Source organism: Branchiostoma lanceolatum, chromosome 5, assembly GCF_035083965.1.
Source record: "Branchiostoma lanceolatum isolate klBraLanc5 chromosome 5, klBraLanc5.hap2, whole genome shotgun sequence".
NCBI lineage: Eukaryota > Metazoa > Chordata > Leptocardii > Amphioxiformes > Branchiostomatidae > Branchiostoma > Branchiostoma lanceolatum.
The window spans coordinates 16,579,252-16,601,297 of record NC_089726.1 but is presented as its reverse complement, the minus strand read 5'-3'; the positions used below and the strand labels follow the sequence as shown (position 1 = coordinate 16,601,297).

The window sequence follows — 22,046 nt, the reverse complement described above, 5'->3', positions numbered from 1 at the left end:
AATGCATTTGTGTCAGCTATACTTTTTGCCTTTTGATGTTCGGTCCCTTACAAGCAATGATGAGGCATTGCACTGTAATTTGGACTTTTCCCAAAATTGTATAATAATCATCACTGTTGCCTGATTCAAATTTGGCTGAACACCATAATTAAATTCAAAGACAGAAACACCGGCTTCTCATTTCAGGACGCAGATTTCGTGATTTACAAAATGGACCAGGATCCTTCAAACACAACCCACCTGCAAATTATCTATTTCCTCTCTTCTGGAACCTTGTATCTGTGGTGTGGGGGAAGAAAATTAAAACAAAAGCCCACGCAATCCCATTTGTAAAAACATAAAAGATGTCTTTGAAGTTAACACCTGTGGTATAATTTGTCTGGCTAATTGATTAGTTCTAAGAGCAGTTGGCCTTGCCATTATTGCCTTGCCATTATTGCCCCATACTTTCTCCTTCTTATTTCATGCTTTTATCACATGTACTGTCACTTGTTGAGGCAGACACAACTGGTTATCAAGCAATAGTGTGATGTCATGATTGTGCAATATGACTAGGGGTGGATATCGGTTCGGCTTGATAAGGTCCAAGTCCAAGTTTAGGTCCAGAGATTTAGGTTCAGGTCCGGACCTGAACCTGGACCTGATCCTGTCCAGTTGATGTTTTGTTTTATTAGACCAATATTAAGCATAGAGAGTTGATACTGACAGGCATGACTATAAAAGTTTCTTGGTGAGAAAACTTTCAAGATAAACCAGTGTTTGATATTTGAATGTTGCACTTATTCTAAATGCCTTTTTTGTCAGAGGGAACACTCAAAACACTTTTTATCAAACAAAATAGAAAAATATCTTTGTACTTTGTTCAGTTTTTTTTGGACTCAGGTTTTGGCTTTCAGGTTTTTTGGACTCAGTTCTTGGATGTTATAAAGGTCCGAATCAGGTCCAGCAAACCGGTATCCACCCCTAAATATGACTTCTGTAAATCTTGAAACTTTCGTAGAGGTTTTATTTTCATGGCTCTGCAGTGACCTTGACACTGTAAAAATATATCTGCCTTGAACGACTGCTGTACCACAGAATAATTTCAACTGCGAATTTAAAATACTGCAAAAACCTCCTTTTCCCTTCGATTGCAAAGTAAAACCACCATGAAAGTAAACAGATTTACAATACTATCATTTGTAGTGAAATCTAACTTGTCACTTGACAAATTATCTCAATATAGTACAATACAACTACATGATACAACAGCATTGTGTAATAGTCTAATTTTTTGTCACTGATAATCTAGAAGTGTGTTTTCGTTGGTTTTCTTCTTTAAAAGTTAAATGGTAACCAAGCACACCAACGTCAATGCTATTTTGCTTTCAGACCAAAAAAATCCTGATAGTAATGTATCTAACGTAACATGACCAGTTTACGTCCGATTTATTCAAAACGTTATTTCTCCTAAAACCGTGCGGACAGAGCCAAATGTTTAACCCATGGGTAGATATATCAGCTCTTCTAACAAGAAAATGCATGGTCTGTAAGTTTTTCTCCGCCTGTTTTACACCATGCGAGCATGTATTTATACTGGGGTATATGGTGTAGAATTGAGCTAGGCTTACCCTTTATCGTCCAACTCAGTATTTTCCCTTCTAGCGCTATGCTTGAAGAACATAGACCGGCAAAAAATGCACAGTAACTGTCGAAAGTGGTCTACAGACAAATGATAGTAAAGTCACTATGTTTGTCCCTCCGCTTGCCCGACGCGATGGAACAAAACAATTTTTGTATTGTGAATTTCCCCGAAATCAGCAGCACGTGGCGTTCACGTGATAAACGCATGGCCATGATGTTATGCCGTACAAAAATGTATCATCTGAGCGGGGGTCGCTAGGTTGTATCAAACCTTCCTAAAACTGGCAAGAGTTTCAAACCTCGAATCACCATGGATAGTCCGCATATCAAAGAAAGGTTTAACGTCAGCTACTTTTAAAAGATAGTAGGTATCGTGTAAGTTAGAAAAACATTATGACATACGCGGTGTCGAATTACATGCGTCATGCATGACGCTTCCGTGCAACTTGTTGTTCCTGGTTCAGGAGTTTATTCTGTTATGTCGCTGGACGTAAACCCTTTTAAATGTGTTGTATAAAAGAGAGAGATGGCTGAGGATCATACTTATGACGTTCTTTGTTTCTCATGAGAACAGGCTTTGGCATAATACACCGCGACATGTGGACATGACCCAATTTGGACGTAAACTACTCCTGCACGTAAATAGGTCATGTTACGTTACATATTGTGGCATGACAGTTCTTTTACTGTTGAAATTAAGGAATCCATTAAAAATTATATGGTAGCTTGCTGACTGCATAGTTATATAAGAAGGACACATGATGTGATCTTGGGGAAAAAATGTTCAAAGTTGTCCTATACTTTGCAGACACTGACGTTTGCCTGCGAAATGTTGTTTTGTTGTTATTGCCTTGAAAGTTGTGACGACGATATCTTGTGTGTTCTCTAGCAATAATACTTACCTGTTCCATAGCTGCAAGACTGGATCGCAGGTTCTCATTTTCTGTAGTCACGTTGTGAACATGCTGTTTGCTCTCCGTGCTTCTGGTAGACAACTGCAAACATTGTTAAGATCATATATCAGTTTGAGATTAACATTACATTGTACTGGGAAAAAATTCGCTTTCGCTGAACTCTTTTTAAGATACATCTGAGAAAAAAGAAAGGAAAACAATCAAATGCACAAATAAAAAATGATATGCATGTATAAGAGAACTAGAAATCTGACCAGCTAATATTAAATATTCAAGAAGCGGATTTGGACCAATGACCAGGGCAAAGACTGTTTCTGATTAGTTTAGCACCGTGGACAGGCCTGTTTCTGAGTGTTGAGCACAGTGGACAGGTCTGTTTCTGAGTGTTGAGCACAGTGGACAGGTCAGTTTCTGAGTGTTGAGCACAGTGGACAGGCCTGTTTCTGAGTGTTGAGCACAGTGGACAGGCCTGTTTCTGAGTGTTGAGCACAGTGGACAGGCCTGTTTCTGAGTGTTGAGCACAGTGGACAGGCCTGTTTCTGAGTGTTGAGCACAGTGGACAGGCCTGTTTCTGAGTGTTTCAGCACCACAGACAGGCCCTGTTTAAAAGTGTTCAGCACACAGACAAGCCCTGTTTTTGAGTGCCAGCACCATGGACAGGCCCTGTTTCTAAATAGTACAGCACATGGACAGCCCCTTTTTCTGAGCAATCAGCACCATGGACAGGCCTAGTTTCTGAGTGTTCGGCACCATGGACCGGCCTAGTTTCTGAGTGTTCAGCACCATGGACCGGCCTAGTTTCTGAGCGATCAGCACCATGGACTGGCCTAGTTTCTGAGCAATCAGTACCATGGACAGGCCCTGTTTCTGAGTGTTCGGCACCATGGACCTGCCTAGTTTCTGAGTGTTCGGCACCATGGACCGGCCTAGTTTCTGAGCAATCAGCACCATGGACAGGCCCTGTTTCTGAGTGTTCGGCACCATGGACAGGCCCTGTTTCTGAGTGTTCAGCACCATGGACAGGCCCTGTTTCTGAGTGTTCAGCACCATGGACCGGCCTTGTTTCTGAGTGTCCAGCACCATGGACAGGCCCTGTTTCTGTTCAGCACCATGGCCAGGCCCTGTTTCTGAGTGTTCGGCACCATGGACCGGCCTTGTTTCTGAGCGATCAGCACCATGGCCAGGCCCTGTTTCTGAGTGTTCGGCACCATGGCCAGGCCCTGTTTCTGAGTGTTCGGCACCATGGACAGGCCTGTTTCTGAGTGTTCAGCACCATGGACCGGCCTTGTTTCTGAGCGATCAGCACCATGGACAGGCCCTGTTTCTGAGTGTTCGGCACCATGGACAGGCCCTGTTTCTGAGTGTTCAGCACCATGGACAGGCCCTGTTTCTGAGTGTTCAGCACCATGGGCAGGCCTGTTTCTGAGTGTTCAGCACCATGGACAGGCCCTGTTTCTGAGTGTTCAGCACCATGGACCGGCCCTGTTTCTGGGTGTTCAGCACTGCGGATAGGCCCTGTTTTGGAGTGGTATATCACCATACACATGCCATATTTTCAACTATTCAGCCCCATGGGCAGAACTCTTTCTGATTGGCACAGCACCATGGACAGGCCCTGTCTTAAAGTGTTCAGCACCACAGACAGGCCCTGTTTTTGAGTGTCAGCACCACAGACAGAACCTGTTTCTGAGTGTTCATCATCATGGACAGGCCATGTTTCTGAGTGCCTTCAACCCCCCCCCCCCCCAAGCGGTCACTCCGCTGCATCCCAATGCTCCCCCTTACAGTTTTTTCCTAGACAACCCCCTGGATTATTGTGCCCACACCTCTGCTGTGAGTTCCTGAAGCTGTAGGTCCCTTTCCTTCACCTGCTGAGCCCCCCAGTCCTGCACCTCCTGTAGTCTCTGCTGGGCGGCCGTCAGCTCCTCCTGCAGTCTGCTGTTCTGATCCATAATCACCTGGGGGAGTTTTAAAAGAGTTTAAACAAAGTTAAAGTCCTCCCGCACTACTTGCTGGAGCCTATGGCGGCGCCCATCTCGGATTCGCACATCTTGGGCCACACAACTTTGTGCAAGTCTCTGGTAGTGATGCGTGTAGTGATGTGTGTGTTTAACTTTCACATCATTTCCTAAATGTTGAGTGCTAAGCAGAGAAAGAAGAATGTACCATTTTAAAAGTTTTTGGTATGACCCAGACGAGGATTGAACTCACAATCTACCGTGTGCAAGGCAAACACTCTACCCATTAGGCCATGAGGGAGCCAATTTACAACCACCAACACTCGACATCACAGACTTTGTAATTGCTGAGCAGCTCTATACATTAATAAGGAAATCAGACTTCTATTACAAAGACTATAGCTTTATTGCAGAAATGGCCCCAGCCTAAGGAGTATCTTTTCATCTCTCCATGATTGCCTGATACATCATAAAAGATGACAGCTTCATGATTAGGAAGCTCTCATTAAATCTTTTTGTTTTATCTGGGGATTATCAGAGATACTTATGAGTAAAGTTTTCTATGTTTGAGGGTGAGAAAAGTTGATGTAGGGATGTATTTCCATTTTCACATGTTATAGAAAATGATAAATCATCTAAAGAGTCAGACATTTCAGATAGCATCCGCTATCTTTCATCAGGTACTATATAATGTTCTTCCAGGATGTCTAACCTTCCTTGATATATTTCTATTTCCACTATACTGCATAGAAGACAAGAAGAAAAGGACTTAATTGCAGTCTGCACCAAAAGCTACTTGAAGAAGATAATATCTTTTATGTGTCCAGAAATCTCTTGGAAAGAAAGGATTGGCGTGTAATCTGTTCAATGCCAATCAAAAGTAATTTGTTCACAACCAATCAAATGCATGTCTTCCTAGATACCTGCGTAACTTACCTTTACTTCTTCCTCTTTCGAAGATTTTAAGTCTTGGATTGAAGATCTGTTGTCTGAATACATCTTTTCTTTTTCCTCTTGTAATTGCAAAAGGCTGAAAGTGAAAAACAAAACACCATTCAGCATACAAGTAACAAGTTACAAGGACATCCGTGAATAGTTTCATCATGTTGGGAAGTCATTGAATAAAAAGACTCTTTTTACACAACCAAGTGACTGCAGCACAGGTGTCGCTGCTTATAGATGTGTTCCTAAATGCAAAGTATTTACATTTATGTCATGCCTGGGCCTGATACAAGACTTAGTGTTCCGGACCTTGTGATAACTACATGTATCCGTATCACATAGGGTTCGGGAGTGTTATCACACGGGCTTCCATAGAATATTTCGAGTGCGCCGGTTTCGCCGCCGTCGTGAATTCGAATACCGGATTCGGAGGTTGGAATCAATGTTGTTTCAATTTTTTGTTTGAGGACACAAAACTCTCTCAACTTCTGGAGCATTTCACATTGAAATGTGTGTTTTCTCAGGTGGGTATAACGTAAATAAAATACAACACGGTGTATTCCGCATCACCCTTGGTCCCAGCCCTCCCACGGGTCGGATTGCCCTCCGGCCTACGGGCGATCCTACCCGCGGTCCGGGTGGTACCTCGGGTGATACGGAATACCCTGTGTTGTATTCTATAGTCACAGGGAACAGCATCACAATGCAACACCTGTGCTGCAGTGCAATGTGAACCAGTCAGAATTGCCTTGAAGAAGGTGACAGATGATCACCGGAACGTTGGTTGAATAAATCTCTTGGTTGGGTAATAAGAGTCTTTTTATTCAGTCACAATTAAGTTTGATACTTAGTTAACTGGATTCTCTTGAAAAAAGGATGGTTCTTTCAATCTGAAACAAACAAACAAACAAACAAGCAAGCAAATAAACATACCTTTCCTGCTTCTTTTTCAATTTTTCAGATATCTGTAGAAGGGAAAAGATTATCATCAAAATGTATTGAAAAAGTTGCATTTAAAATATAGCATACTGACATGATAATAAACAAAGCATCAGGTTTTTATTCATTCTGGTCCAGGAGATTAAATGACTAAAAGGTAACAAAAAAATGTATGAGTTCTGGGTGGTTTCACCAGATCAAGAAAGGTTTGAGATTTCTCACGATTTTTCTTACCTTAGAATTTTCCTCTTGTAGTTTTGATAACTTCTCAATATACGATTTCTGAAATGCAACGAAAAGAATGTCATATAACTTTATGACTGACATGAATTTGTATGTGATTCTATGTTATTCCATAACTTAGTAACAGTACAAAGGATCAAGCACTCTTTTACATTGTTGCTGAACTGATTAAGACAATTCTAATGAAGTTATATCTAATGTCACTATCATCAACGCTGTGTATATTGTAAGGTAAGTCACGCATGGGCAATCATATGTGCATCATAGCTAGAGCTGTGTACCGGTACAGTGCCGGTACAATCAATTAGGTATAGGTCCAAAATACCTGAACCCTGGTGTACCGGTACTGAACCAGTACTAATCAGTTCCAGGCCTGGCCAGGATAACAGGTAAGGGGATGGCAACTTTGACAGATTAAATCACTATGACATTACTGTGCCAGTGCACCGAATACTCCTGTAGCACAGAATAAACTTCAACAAGACCTGAGTCAAATTTTCATCTTTGTTTTCATAAAAATAATACTCGAGTAATAGATGACCATTATTTGAACATTAGTAGTTAAGGTACAGATTCAGGTCCAGACCTGTACCTAAACCTGTGTACCTGTACCTGTACCTAAAATTTGTTTAGGTACACAGTCCAACAGGCAAAGAAATGATATCTCCAACTTTGAGCAGATTTATGTAGTTGAGCTGACCTCTAATGATTGTATCTGCTCCTTCAGTATTGTCTTTTCCTCTCTCTCTGTGTCAACCCTTATCTGTAGATCTAAATGGAGGGAAGAAAGAACAATTTGACTGTTAAACAATGATAAGAAAAAAACGCAAGAAGTTGAGGTATTTTGTATGATTCAAATGATATTCAATATATTACATTAAGTAACTTCATGACATCTTGAAAGGAACTAGAGAAAGTCTTACCGCTCATCTCTTCTAATTGTTTTTCTAACTGTGAACACTTTTCCTCTGTCTGGAATCAAGAACAACATATCAAATGATTAGTGACAAATATTACAGAAAATTTCATTCAAATGAAACATTTTCAGCATTTTCACAATGTGGACTTGAATTTTTAAAAGTCAATTTATTTAGTCATTTCCGATTAGTTCAAACAACACTATCACAATGTATGCAAAAATACAATGTCATTGTGACATGAGAACTCACTGTACACCATTGCCAGGGTTTTTGTAGGCTCGAGAACTTAAGGGAATCATCGTACGGCACGATTTTTGCGCTATTTTAAAATGTTCAAAGTATGAAGTTATTACGTAAATATGCTAGATATTGTAAGTAAATGTCACTACCATAAACATTTCAGCATTTTTTATTTCCATATTTTGGGCCCTAATATTGCTTTGCTTGCCTTTGAGCATCAGATAAGCAGATGTATTAAGGACCATAAACCTGTAAATCTAAAAGAAAAAAGGGGACTATAATAAAGTACTATTCCATAATCATGGCCATTTCATCTGGTAGACTTCAGAAGTGCTATAAATCTTGAAATGTTCACGTTGGTTTTATTTTTACAGTGACCCCTATATACATCACATATGCATTTCTGATATACGACTGTATCCAAACTGTGCTACAGAACTGTTTCAATTGCAAACTGAATACACAAAACCATGAAATAAAGGTTCCATAGAAATAAATGAATCTACAGTAACCTGACCTGTCTGAGAAGATCCACCACAGAGCTTCCTGAACTGTGAACATAAACTCCATCTGCAAAATCATCGGAAAAGCAGTAAGTAGGAAGAAAAATTATATTCAGATAATACAGAAAAAAAAAGAAATTTTAACGGTTCTTGGTGGATGTCAATGTGTAGATGTTGGCACATTGGCAAACCAAATACGTAGTGTGTTTTTGGCACACATTTTGATATATCAGCCAAAGTGGCTCGGTGGGCGTCACTCCATCGTCAGGGAAGGTCGTGTAAAGTACCTTTCCCAAGGGCACAACGTTGGGGCATGGTGAGTATCGAACCCAGGACCTATTGGTTCTGAGTCCAATGCTCTAACCGTTACACCATGCCAAAGCCACCATAATCCAAAATAATAATACAGAGAGAGTTCTGAAAAGCATGATCCATTATGATCCTGTTTGTGAATGGCATGTACTTTCAAACTTGTCTACGGCGAACACTCAATGAACTTGAACTAAATGGTCATAGTGGAGAGGTGGAAACTACAGACAGGATTCTTCATACTTGGGTCAATTAGGGTAAATAGTCTAAGGGATCCCCTAAGAGTGGATACAATTATTTGCAAAGGTGGTCGTTAGTCCGGGTTTGAATGTCCATGACTTGTCCAACTTATAGTAAAGAGAGAGATATGCACTAGTAGATGCGCTGTTACAGACTATCATTACTAAGACAAATTTCACCCTATCTGGTACACAAAACCATATTTTCTATGTTTTGTTGTCATGTCCAACTCATACATCCACCAGCTACATAGGTCAATTTCTTTATACATCACCCCAAAAGTGAGACCAAATTACCCATACATGACTATATTATAATCCATATACTGTTATATAATATTTTGTAGTAAGAAGTGTAGGATAGGTTAGCCTTGTAGTATTTAATGCCATACATTGTATCATATGCGATTGTTGAGTAATAAAGTTAATTTATTCATTCATGTCCAAGTTTGAATGTACATGTACATGTACTGACCTATAACTGGTCCGGCCCGGGTTACACAGCTCTTGATCTCTGGAATGAGCTGTTCTCTGAGACCAGCCAGTTTCTCCTGTAACACTGTATCTGTAGGGACAATGTCATCATAAAGGCCCTTAGTACCTGAACACGTATCTAAATCAAACTCCAAATTGAGACCACATGTACTTACCAACATGGGAAAGAATCTGATGAAATACGCACCATTTCTATTATTAAAATCTACCCATCACCCATCATTGAGGTTATAATATATACTTTTTGTGGAAAGACAACACTTATCATTGTCACCGGTAGACCAGACAATCACTAAACACTGACCTAAGGCCAAAGGAAAAAAATGTTGTGTTCTCAGTTTCAGCCCTGAAAAAATTGGGGTTGGTAGGTTGTGATTATCTTTATCTTTATCTTTGATAAACGACTCCAACGTATATCTCTCTAGTTTTGCATATCTTTTGCTAGAACTGTCACTGCAGGATGGTTATTACAGACTGAGACATGTGCTCACCACTGCTGCCGTCAGTCTCACCAGGCTTCTGCATCTCTGACAGGACCTTGGTCAGTTCTCTGTCCAGTAGCCTCGACAACTCTGTCGTCATGGCACAAAAAATACAGAACACAGTCAACATCAAAATGCTTATTCACAAGTCAAATCACATGTGATACACCTCTTATTTCAGAGTTACTGTAGTACATTCAATCTCATCTCTATGGATAACTTTAAAATGTTAATTTGTTGCAAAGCTGAACATTCTTGAAAAGACTGAAATTAATGTGAATCTCCTGCCCTTAACTACCTTGTTAACACTTCAGTCTTTAATTTTTTCCTGTTAAGCTTTCTGAAATAGTTCTACTGTTATTCTTGATTCTTTCACACAGTCTGTAACTTTATGTTCACTGTTTTTACGGTCACCTCTGTACCGTGAACTTATCATCAACGTGAAAAAAAACTGTTGTTATTATATATGATTCCTGCACACAGCCGTTCTGTAAATCACTTGCCACAACCGTGAAGTTAAAGTTCAGTGAAAATTTCCACTTTCCTTACACCGGGAAATTTTGATACCATGAAGATAAAGTGAATTACAGTAACTGCAAGAGATACTTCCTACACAAGTTTTCATACACCAAGATAGATACATTCATTTCCATCTTATGAGATTGTTGCGATTATATTTCAGAATCATATTTTTAAACATCCAAACAAAACCCAAGCAATAACTTAGCATTCTATAATCATCAGTCCATACCAGACTCCAGTGAGCGATCCTCCTCCTCTCTCTCCTCTTGACTTGAGCTCCCCTCCACGGTACGTTCACTGGAGAAAAGCACCATTTGGCACATCAATCCATCAGCTTGCCACTGCTGGCAACAAAGTACCAGCCCTACTAATGCCAAGAGAGTCTTCCACAGCCAAGTTTGGGTCTATCAATAACAAAGGCTTTCGCTAGCCTTAACGAACCTTCACCGTAGAAGGGGATCATCATTAATGAACTCCACAGAGTTGGCAATGGATCGGCTCTCTAACTTTCAGTTAGCAGTGGACTTGAATTTGTAACCAATGTAAAACATACATGTAGAAGCACATCCAACTGAACAAGTCATACTGAAGGAAAAAAATTACATTTTCTAGGTTCCAAAAAGATCTCTATGCACCAAATTTTGTACAGAAAATGAAAAAATAAGCAGGGGAAGAAGAAAAAAGCTAACAAAATACAAGCACGAAAATGATTAAAACCGCAGAATGATGTCAATGTCATGCTGTAGATCTTAAAAATTAAACTAAGAAACACCCAATAAGCTGGTTCACGCTTTGAACTGCACATGTGCATGGTCAAATGCGAAGGCCCCTAACTTGTAGACAGTTCTTGTCTAGAAGTGTTTTGTTTATGTCTTAGGGGCCTTCAACTTTGACATGTAACTCACAATGCATCACACTGTGAATTGGCATATTTTGATCAGATCCCTTGAGCAACAGAAAGCACAGAGCAACTAGATATATCTCACACAGAAAACGTTCAATACAATGGAAGAGATACGACCAGACGATAACTACAACTAGATCTGCTACTTACTGTCCCTTTACTACTGGTGAAGGACGGACATGTAGACATGAGGACAGTCTGAAGAGTAGGTAAGATGGAGGATCAGTAAGAAGAACTTTCAATATACTGTACAAGTAGGACTGTTGCATTCTTTAAGACACTTTTTCTAAAAGAAACCACCTGGACTCAACAATATTTCAGAAACTTTTAAACTTTCTTCAAGCGTTCCAGTTCACACAGTATCAAGCATGCTGTTAGTGTTAGTAAAATAGAAAAGAAGTCTAGAAATAGAAAGAATGCCATGACTTGGAGGACGCTAGAAAGGAAGCATGATAAAGATAATGAAATTGTTCATGGACTTGCAGATTGTTCAATAGATAGAACAAGTTCCATAATTTATCTGGGGTATGTTACTGATAAATTGTTTCACATTACAAACACATTTTTCATTCCTGCACTAGATTTACACGCACCACACAGGAAACCAAAGGGATGAACAAAGAACAGCGCCCCCTACCTGTCCTCTGGACCCCCTGCAGGCACACCTCTCTGTCCAGACAGCTTCACACATCTGGTCTCCAGATCAGCATTAGCTGATGTTAGAGTGCTGGCAAAGACAAGGGAGAAACACCACATTTTATACACATCAAACAACAGGTGGCAAGGTGGTCTTGTGGTTAGAGTTGTTCACTTTGAATCGAAAAACCTATGATCTGCGTCTTATTTTCACAGACTACTTTGAAATTCCATTTGGTCACTTTAAATTCCGAACCCGAACCTTTTGAATCCCTGGCAGGTCCCAGTGTTGTGCCCTTAGGAAAAGGACTGTCAATTTAGATTTTCTTGTTGATGAAGATAAGAAGACACAAATAAAGGGGCAACAAAACAACAATCTATACATTATATGATTCATTCGGAGACAATCCAATTTTTTTATCACTGTGACAAATCAGTCCAAACCATTGTATAACAAATAGTCTGCTATATAATAACATTTAGCCATTCATCAATTATTAAATGATCTGTCAAATTATGTATGTTTACCATTCCTCTTCAATTAATCGGATTTTACTCATCATTTGTACAATTGACCTTAACAAGGTTGATCAATCAAAATGGTTAATTTTCTGAGCACATCCAGTCATTGCTGATTTCATAGCTTCAACAACTTGATTTCACCAGATTCCTTACCTTACTGTTTCTTTTAAGGATGTCACTTCCTTGTCAAACTTTTCTTGAGAAGCTGGGAAAAGACAACAAGATGATTCCAAAACCATCTACATGTACTTACACTGTAAACTATTGAGATACTCTTGCATGTGAACTGAAGTTAACTGTGGCATAATGTGCCTCGCAGTTAGGGTTGCTGACTTAGAATCTAGAGGTCCTGATGTTGTGCTTTTGGAAAAGGTGCTTGACACAGATGTCCTCAAAACAGGTGAAAATGAGCATGATAAAGGAAACACCACACTTACCAATTAGAGTGGGGTCGACCCCAGTGTGAGTGGTTCAAAACCTTACAGTCATAACCGAAATTGTTGTGTCACTCCTTCTACAAATGCGGTAACTCTCAATAAACAAATAAACGATCCAATTTGATTCCACCAACCTTCTATTTTCTTCTGTAAGGCGGTGTTCTCTGCTCGCAATCTCCGCACCTCGTCCTGTAACTCGGGGCTGCCGTCGGAGCCGCCCCCCTCCCCAGCCAGCCTCTTACTCAGCTCTGCATTCTTCTTCTCAAGCTCTTCACTGGCTGCAACCACCTTCAAACATGGGGACATCTATGAGTCTGTGGTGATTGCAACCTTTCCAACTCAATACAATTGCTCTTTTGTGATAGACACTACTGTATCAACGGCAGACTCAAGTTAATATATACCCATTGAAATCATACAGTAACAATTGCAAAGATGCAGGTTGAGTTGTCACCAGATAATGCCAGACAGTAGTTTGACATTTAACTTTCAGCATGCTAAGGTAGCCGTTTGGCATCAAATTTGTATTGGTTATGGGGTTAGGCAGCAGGGAGAAGGTTAAGCAGCAATAACAGCATGAAATCTTTAGAAAAAGTACTAGTACTTGACAAGTCTGTATGGAATGCTTCTTTGAACATTTTGTCATGATGTTAGCATCTCTACTGCAACAGTTTTAACTCTTTATGACTGATGCATATTGTGCAGCCACAGCATATCTGTAAGTGAAAGAGCTCATAGAGGCCATGGGTGCAGGTCTAGCTCTAGCCATGGAACATGCTGAGATATTCATACTCCTAGCTGCAGCAACAGCATGGAGCTTGAAAACCGAACTGCTCTCAGAAAAAAATCCCCATTGACATCTTCACATAAATATACCCGTTAAAAGCTTTCAAGTTCCATCCCTCATTATAGATTGTCACAAAGTTTGATAAGGCCATGTTGATTTGATTAGTACATGGATGACATTGTCTGGGAACCCCAGAACTGATGCAAGCTTGCAAAGAAAGTTAAAGTCTTGAAAATAAAGGTGCCTTCATCATGAAATCTAAGTGCTCAAGATGGTTCAACAAATGACTAAACATACAAAGTATGGTATAACAAACAATACATCATTTCTTCAGTTTGACAACATCTTCTTCTTTGACATTTCGAATTGACATTCTATGACATTAGTAATCGTTTTCCTACATATTTGCTCATTTTGCAGCTGCTTTGTACGATTTACAGTATGGTCAAACTCTTTTTTTTCTCTTTTAGAAACGGAGGAAAATTGATGGGTGCACGGATGTCATCCATAAAATCAAATCAACATGGCCTAACCGCCATTTTTGCCTGACCTTTGTGAGCTCGTCCATGAGAGTCTGGTTCTGCAGGCGGAACTCCTCCTCCTGACTCCCCAACCGGTGCTGCAGGGCTTCATTCTCTGCCTGCAGTCCCTCAAGCTCCTGCAAGGGGGCAGCATACAACAATCATAACTACCACAGACACTGAGTTGTGAGTTTTCTTACTAGAATCATTTCAACTGGAACTTTTTAGTCTTTCAAAAATGTAATAGGCAAATGTCCATTTTCTTGTTCCAACTAAACTATAAAGAGAGATTACCTAAATAAGTGATGAAATTTGTACAGCCCAATTATGCTGCATACATACATTGTACAAGAAAAAAGGTAAACAGGCCTCTGATTGAAATAGCTACATTTGTATACGGTATCTGTTTGGTATATGCGCATCATAAACACTTGTATCATATACCGTATATTGTTCAGCTACCAGGAATAGCCCTTTGTAATAGCCTTTTGCTAGTTGGGTAGTTCTAGCTGTGTGTTTTTATACAGCGTAATAAATCAAAATGAAATCAAATCTGTTTGGCAAGGTCTCAAGGTTTGTGCATGAGGACATCTAGCAGAAAGCACCTAAAATGCAGGTGTGAGCTTTGCTACAAGACATTTGTTCATGAACGGTGACAGTACAACCAGTTCCCTTTCCAGACAATATATGAGCTTTTGTTTATAACCTACAGGGAACATGATGATAATATAAAAACTCAGATCATGACAAAAGCAGTAAATCCTCACACACATAATGTACATATAAACAAACACATTTCATCAATACGTTGATGAAGATTAGACATCCAGGTAATAAGATACGCCAAAAATAATTACTCAAGCAATCTTATCTAGTTGCTTGAGTAATTATTTTTGGCGTACATTTCATCAATCTTCTTGAACCTGAAATGTATTGCAGTGGAAACATGTCGCTGTCTGATATGTCAACATACCTTCTTCTTGCTTTTTCCAATATTCTGGCCGATGTTCTGCATAAATGATGGCTAAAACAAGACAACAAAATGGTCAAGGGTTGTTCAAGGTCAACATAAACAACACTAGGTCAAGGTCAGCCAATCCTAAAACAAATTGCTTAATTTCCCTCATTACGCTAAGCTATCCTTCCTTTTTTTGTATCTTCTCATGAAAAGGTATATATGTTGTCTTGATATACAACATGTACAAGAAGTGGTAAAAAGTGGTCCTTATAAATATATGTATACAATTGCCTGTCTGTACCTGATACATGTACATCAAACAGTGTGGCTTGTTGTCTAGATCTCTGATACGTATACAAATGTATACATCTAGTTCAAAGTCTAGCATAGTATGATCATCATCATCTGTTGGTTCTGTATCTGTGACAGTGGAAACATTACTGTAGTTGCAAGAAATCAGTCTTAATGGACCGTTCCCGTCGAACAAATAGAACCCTCTGTTCTATTTCAAACACCTCCATCAAAAGCAGATCTTGACGGACAGAAATGGCACGTGTAATTATAAAGCGGGGTACAGTCAAACCTGCCCAAGGCGACCACCCGTCGGACCGAGCAAAAACGGTCGCGATGGACAGGTGGTCGCCATGAAGAGGATTCCACTCACATGTTTCCAGGTCGAGGTTTTCAAATACAGTACGTAAATGATGAAAAAATTATGTGAATTTAGACAGCATGACCCTCACCAGGTTCAATTCTCCTTGACAGAAAGATCCTACAAAAATTACATTTTCCGTTATCGATGTAATAATTGTATACCGCTACATCGTGTACAAATTTTCGTCATAATTTTGACTACAAAACGATGGTTGCCTCGATGATCTCGCAGCGCCCTCCCGCATTCACACGTTACATTGAATAGTACACACACACACGCACATCATCGAAGTTTTAAGGCCTAAGACAGATCCCTAGAAAACGCCTGCTGGTCCCAGCCTTTTTTGGGTCGCCGACCGCTGGATGAAAGGGTCAAAAAATTTTCGATCTGACAACTAAAGATGAAAACGGAACGCGTTAACGGTGTGATTTCGTCGCACCGCGCCGCGAAGCTCTGTGCCACCGCATCGAAGGGTAAGTCAGTGCAGCAGAACGCACAGCGTCCAATAAAGGTTTGTGAGATTCATGGAAATAAAAAGAAAATAAGAATTTTGATTTTCACCAATAACTAGAGTATTCGTAAATGTTCATACACAAAATCATCGTGTTTTACAAAGGTCAGCGGTACGCCAAATCCGGGCCGCCCCAAATCCAAGATGGCGTCGGGACCAAGGAACAACATTTCTCGCCTGATGTTTTGCCCGCCGCGAAGTCATTTTTCGGCGGAATTTAGCAAGATACAGACACATTTTTGTTGAAAATACAAAGTACGTATGTCTATGACAGGTTTTCCACTGCATTGGCTGCATGTATGCTCAGGACAAAAACGAAATGAAAAAAAAAACAGCACGGGCACTCAAGGGGAGGGAGCTTGTAACACATGCCAACTACTACAAGGTTCACTAGTGCAGAGTTCTGTCTCTTCCGTACTTGTGTGTGAAGCTCAGATGAACTGGAAAGTGAAAAGGCTAGTAAAAGAAGGGCATCATATTTTTTCATTACTAAAGATCACGCAGCTGTAATATATTCAGCTAACACAGTGGGAATCCTGCCACAGATATACGTACCTTGCTTTTTACATGCATTTGCTGCTTGTCAGCAACGGGGCATACCTAGGTAATGCTTCCCGCTTCCGCATTGATCAAAAACATTACGCTCTCACTGCAACTACATCTACCCCCTGCTCAAACAACTCTACTTGGCACCGTGGATGTAGCTTTCAACAAAGAGGACATTGCAGTTTTCTTTGGGTCACTCTGAAAGGGTTTCAGAGCCAAAAAATCTCAACAGAATTCAGTCCCCATTATTGTCAGCCAAGCGCTGTTTTTGACAGAGGTGTTCGAAATCGAACAGGGGGTGTGGCTTATGGTGTTCGACAGGAACGGTCCATTCCAACTGTATCATAAAACACAATGTCATGACTTGTGCGGTACATAAATATCCCTGACAGCAGTACCTTGCCTTTTTCCTTCTGTAGCTCCTTCTCCAAGGAGGCTGATGTGCTCCGCAGGTTGACAAGCTCTGTACAAACAAACAAGCAAACAAGATGTCAAGAAAACCTAGCACTCTCCATTACAGACTGTAATATAGTGCAAACTAAATCTTATCATGGATATTAAACAGTATAAAATTGTGTGGATTTTCTAACTACATGTAGTATTTGTATTAAAAAGGTTACAGGAAACAACAGGAGAATAATTGGGTTTAAGCTTTGCTATAACGCTCGTTCTCAATGAAATGTGCAAAATAGTGATTTTTAGGGTCGAAAAATTGATCAGCTCATTTTCCAAGCAAACCTACCTCATTTTTTTAGCTGAACATCTCCTTTTATGATCACCAAAATATTACAGCTAATTTATGACGGGAAGTTGCCGAAAATTTCTAAGCTTTGATTAGATGTCCTTGGAGTTTACCCATATTTTTGCGGAAAAAAATGTTGAACATCAGTAATAAGATACTTCAATTTTGGAGCTTCCCTGTCGTGACATCGCCTTCAAAACCTATAGCTGAGGAGTCAGTATCTCTGGTAAAACGTCTGTCAAATTTAGTGCCGGCGTGCTGACGATTGCTGTATAACTGTTTCACTCAGGATTAATATTGTCTGGATTTGTCTTTGCATTTCGACTTGTTTGAGATATCTAACAGAGACCGAATTAGATAGTTCTTACAAAACGTTTGATCCTCCGTTGATCCGAATAATTTAACTCTTACAACATCTATAAAATATTCAATGTTGCGAACTAATACTGCTTAGGAGCAGTAAAGCATTTGGAACGAAGAGGGAATCGCGGAAAAACGGTAACGGAGATTACATACTGTCGCCAAAAGGCGTGTTAACCAGACGTAAGTCGCCAAGTTGTAATTCATTGACTTCTGATTTCTTTTCTTCTTCAAACATATCAAAGGCTATAGATTACTTATTGTCTTCAGGTTTAAAAAGAATTCACTTTCTTTGGAAACAAAATCTGGAAGAAAGAGTAGAAAATTGGAATATGATAACCCTACAGGGGGTTTCTCTCAGTTGAATCTATACTTTTCTATTCTATTTCAAACGCTTTTGCCTTATGGTGCACAACTACAAAAAGTTCTGCGCCAGGTTATGTATTTTCCGCAACAGGTGTAATCTCCGTTTCGGCTTTTCCTTCCAAGGGATTTCCGTTTTTGCGTCCCATCTTTTATTATTAAAAGGACGTATGTATGGGCATTTAGAAAATGGGCAGCGTTCCTACACTATGCCTTGTTAACAACACAGGGAGCATCAAACAATGGTAACGGAGATTACATTCATTACTGTACTGTCATTTGTTCGAGGAGGTGGTCCACAACTTAAAGCAAACAGTTCTTATTTGTTCCTTTTAAGAGCCACAAAAGCTTTAAGTCCTCATGAAAACGACAGGTTGGCACCTTATATGTGGCATATCTTAATGTTAGGAACGTCTTACTTCAAACGGTAACGGAGTTTACCGTTTTGGGCGACAGGCATAAACTGCCTTGCACAGCGTACAAGAACAGTGACGGGAGCGATCTGACGTGATTTGTCGGAGGGCCTGACAGTAGCTGGATTCACCAATTAACCGGTCAAACTCTGGACTGAATTGTTACATTCTCGGCTGCTTTTTAAATTTTGCATGTCTCCGCGGGCGACAGCCATTTTTTGTGACTCTTTAGGCCACTCATTGCCATAACTTTTTCGAAGTCAAAATCCATAAGTAATTTCGAGGTGCATTTTTCGTGAAACATGATATCTGTTGTGGGAAAGTGAAGAAAGCATCGGTGGTGCCCTCAATTTGGCTCATATCAAGTCGTAAAGGCTGGCGACAGCAATTTGTACATTCAAATGAGAACGAGCGATAAGTCTAAAATTTTAAACATGTATATGAGCTATACCTTAGGTGATACAAGGTAAGGTTATACAAAAGTAAAAACTAATATCTGACCGGCATGCAGCCATGCTCTATTTCATTGGTCAAACAGCTAAGTGCCTATGATTGGTTGAACTGCTAATTGTGACAGACAGTCAGGATTGGTCTGCTCCACTCACCTCTGTCTTGTCGGCGACATTGTTCCTGTAACTGGTAATTCGAAGTCCTCAGTTCCAGGAGCTGGGTCTAGATGAAGGACAGAAATCATATTTGGTTGTCTTGACAATACAATGTGAACATAAGATAAATCATGGTCAAGTCAACGTCAGTGTATGGATCATTGAATATTAACTATAGGTAAACACAGTTTACAGTACAAATGTACACCCTTTTGATACCCCCATATTTGATAAAGAAAGCTGCTATTGGTAGAAAATGTCATACATATCATCCCTGCCAGACTCATTATTACATGTAACGTTATGTCTTACAAGTAAGTTACATGACTTCACATTCAGCACTTGAGAAACCTGTTAGGACAAATACATACCGACTGTGGTAGTTCTCAACGACATTAACGTTGTATCCTTGTACGTTTGCTGCAAAATAATGTTCTGTCTGTCTGTTTGTTTGTCTGTCTGTCTGTGTGCCTGTCTCAACTATAACCTTTTTACATATAGTTCAGTAGAGTGACTGTGACCAGTGGAGCAGATATTGGTGCCTTTCAAACTTGAACTGAGCTGCAGCTGCTAAACATATTGTTTACCAAACATACTAATAATAGTGTATAACTTCCGGGTTAAACAATTCAGTAAACACGAGTCTCAAAGACTGGAGTTTAATGCAAACGTCTCGATAAGAATATTTGACTAAAATATCTAACGTTATATACTGTTCTCTCAAAAGCTGGTGTCACAAGAATCAATTAGCCTCCGTTGCAGACTCTGAAGCGGCTTTTTGGGGGGCTAAATAATACACTTTTTGCAGCCACCCCGTAACTATCAGCCATCCTGTAACCATCAGCCGCCTAGAGTCTGCGGTATTGCGCCTTGTCAAAGCGAAATTAAAATCACGTTAGGGCGATTAACGCAGAGGTGCGAATTTCCTGCCTATGGTAGACCGCACAATAAGAACAGTATACACGCACGAGTTGCGACTCGAGCGAGCGTCATGACTTATGTGAATTCATAGCGAAAATAACGATTTATCTACGGTAAATACGGAGAATTTTCACGAAAAAATATTCACAGGAATATATATTGTGTCGAATACGGCCAGAAATAAAGGCGAACCGCGGCAAATCACGACGTAGAGGCTGAAATGCACGGGCGAAAATTCTTGTTTTGTTTACGTCTTGTTGGACGGGGCAGGTTGCGACTCGAGCGAGCGTCATGACTTATGTGAATTCATAGCGAAAATAACGATTTATCTACGGTACATACAGAGAATTTTCACGGAAAAATATTCGAAGAAATATATGTTGTGTCGAATACGGCCAGAAATTAAGGCGAACCGCGGCAAATCACGACGTAGAGGCTGAAATGCACGGGCGAAAATTCTTGTTTTGTTTACGTCTTGTTGGACGGGGCAGGTTGCGACTCGAGCGAGCGTCATGACTTATGTGAATTCATAGCGAAAATAACGATTTATCTACGGTACATACAGAGAATTTTCACGGAAAAATATTCGAAGAAATATATGTTGTGTCGAATACGGCCAGAAATTAAGGCGAACCGCGGCAAATCACGACGTAGAGGCTGAAATGCACGGGCGAAATTCTTGTTTTGTTTACGTTTTTCCTTGTTTTCTTCGATGACTTTCTTCGATTGAGTCTTAAAAAACGGGTTTTTAATGAGAAATGGCAAACTATTTTGCCACAAGCGTGACAGCACACTGACTGGGGGAGGTGCGTGTATACTGTTCTTATTGTGCGGTCTACCATAGGCAGGAAATTCGCACCTCTGCGTTAATCGCCCTAACGTGATTTTAATTTCGCTTTGACAAGGCGCAATACCGCAGACTCTAGGCGGCTGATGGTTACAGGATGGCTGATAGTTACGGGGTGGCTGCAAAAAGTGTATTATTTAGCCCCCCAAAAAGCCGCTTCAGAGTCTGCAACGGAGGCTAAGAATCAATGTCGTGTCACTGATATCATATGAAAAGTGTTAAATGTTATCAAAACGGATCAAAGGTATGAAACCGCAAAAGGCCAAGGGCGATCCACTGACCAACCTGGGCCGGGTTTGTTTACAAACAGTGGGCAGAGCCCAGTACGTCACGTGCACTACAGCTGTCCGTGAGATCTAACCAGAAATGATAACCGCACAGGCATTGACGTTCACCGTAACAAATGCCCCACTCTGCCGCCCGATCCCCGACGAGCGGAAGGAGATCAGGAGGAAAGGGGAAGTGCAATCGACCGGAGATGCCGTGATAGCGTCCGCGTGATTTTTGTCCTCTGCAAAATGAGGGGAGGGCGGAAATATAGAAATTTCAAGCGCGATCTTGAGCCTTGTGAGACGGCAGCTGAGATGCCCTTGCTATGCTGAGATCTAGGATATGATCCCTATTTGTTTGGATGCAATGCTGGCTGGTTATAATTTTTCGTTCATAGAAGCCACCGTCTTACCTGCAAACGCTGAAATTCTTCATCAGACAAGCCGCCCGCCATGTTGGATGATGTCACGATCTGAAACTGATTGGACGCCTGTAGGATGCAATGCCGCCTAGCGATCAAAGTACAAACTGCAACATTACAACAGGTGCATGCTCTGATTTAGTCATTGTCAAAGAACCTCCTTGCTCCTCTTCCTTTCAGTAAAAAGCAGGATCGGTGAGATTTAAAAAAAAAACAATACCAATGCAATTGTATTTTTGCCCAATAGTCATCATTTCTGCAGTTCGACAGCACCTTAAACAAGAGTACACAAGCAAAC

General features: G+C 40.4%; 1 protein-coding gene and 1 long non-coding RNA gene across 5 annotated transcripts in view; one reads left to right on the top strand and one right to left on the bottom strand.

Moving 5' to 3' along the window:
• Positions 1-21,850, bottom strand: part of LOC136435461 (GRIP1-associated protein 1-like) — a 124,795-nt gene extending 102,945 nt beyond the window's left edge. Inside the window, exons 1-21 of one of the 4 annotated variants that reach the window (XM_066428985.1) lie at positions 21,740-21,850; positions 19,290-19,356; positions 17,205-17,269; positions 15,110-15,160; positions 14,166-14,273; positions 12,963-13,116; positions 12,545-12,596; positions 11,871-11,960; positions 11,384-11,431; positions 10,559-10,626; positions 9,817-9,897; positions 9,306-9,395; positions 8,297-8,349; positions 7,543-7,591; positions 7,320-7,390; positions 6,611-6,658; positions 6,371-6,402; positions 5,432-5,525; positions 4,364-4,495; positions 2,526-2,618; positions 241-279 (exon numbers count right to left, since the gene is read on the bottom strand). In XM_066428985.1, coding sequence (XP_066285082.1) covers positions 241-279; positions 2,526-2,618; positions 4,364-4,495; positions 5,432-5,525; positions 6,371-6,402; positions 6,611-6,658; positions 7,320-7,390; positions 7,543-7,591; positions 8,297-8,349; positions 9,306-9,395; positions 9,817-9,897; positions 10,559-10,626; positions 11,384-11,431; positions 11,871-11,960; positions 12,545-12,596; positions 12,963-13,116; positions 14,166-14,273; positions 15,110-15,160; positions 17,205-17,269; positions 19,290-19,356; positions 21,740-21,781 — 1,527 coding nt within the window. In that variant the 5' untranslated portion in view covers positions 21,782-21,850. The remainder of the gene's footprint in view (positions 1-240; positions 280-2,525; positions 2,619-4,363; positions 4,496-5,431; positions 5,526-6,370; positions 6,403-6,610; positions 6,659-7,319; positions 7,391-7,542; positions 7,592-8,296; positions 8,350-9,305; positions 9,396-9,816; positions 9,898-10,558; positions 10,627-11,383; positions 11,432-11,870; positions 11,961-12,544; positions 12,597-12,962; positions 13,117-14,165; positions 14,274-15,109; positions 15,161-17,204; positions 17,270-19,289; positions 19,357-21,739) is intronic. The other 3 variants (XM_066428984.1, XM_066428986.1, XM_066428987.1) reach the window with 3 other exon arrangements.
• Positions 15,673-16,385, top strand: LOC136435460 (uncharacterized). Its single transcript, XR_010755847.1, has 2 exons — positions 15,673-16,181; positions 16,222-16,385. It is a non-coding gene; the product is annotated as an uncharacterized lncRNA (long non-coding RNA).
• Positions 21,851-22,046: the final 196 nt, after the last annotated feature.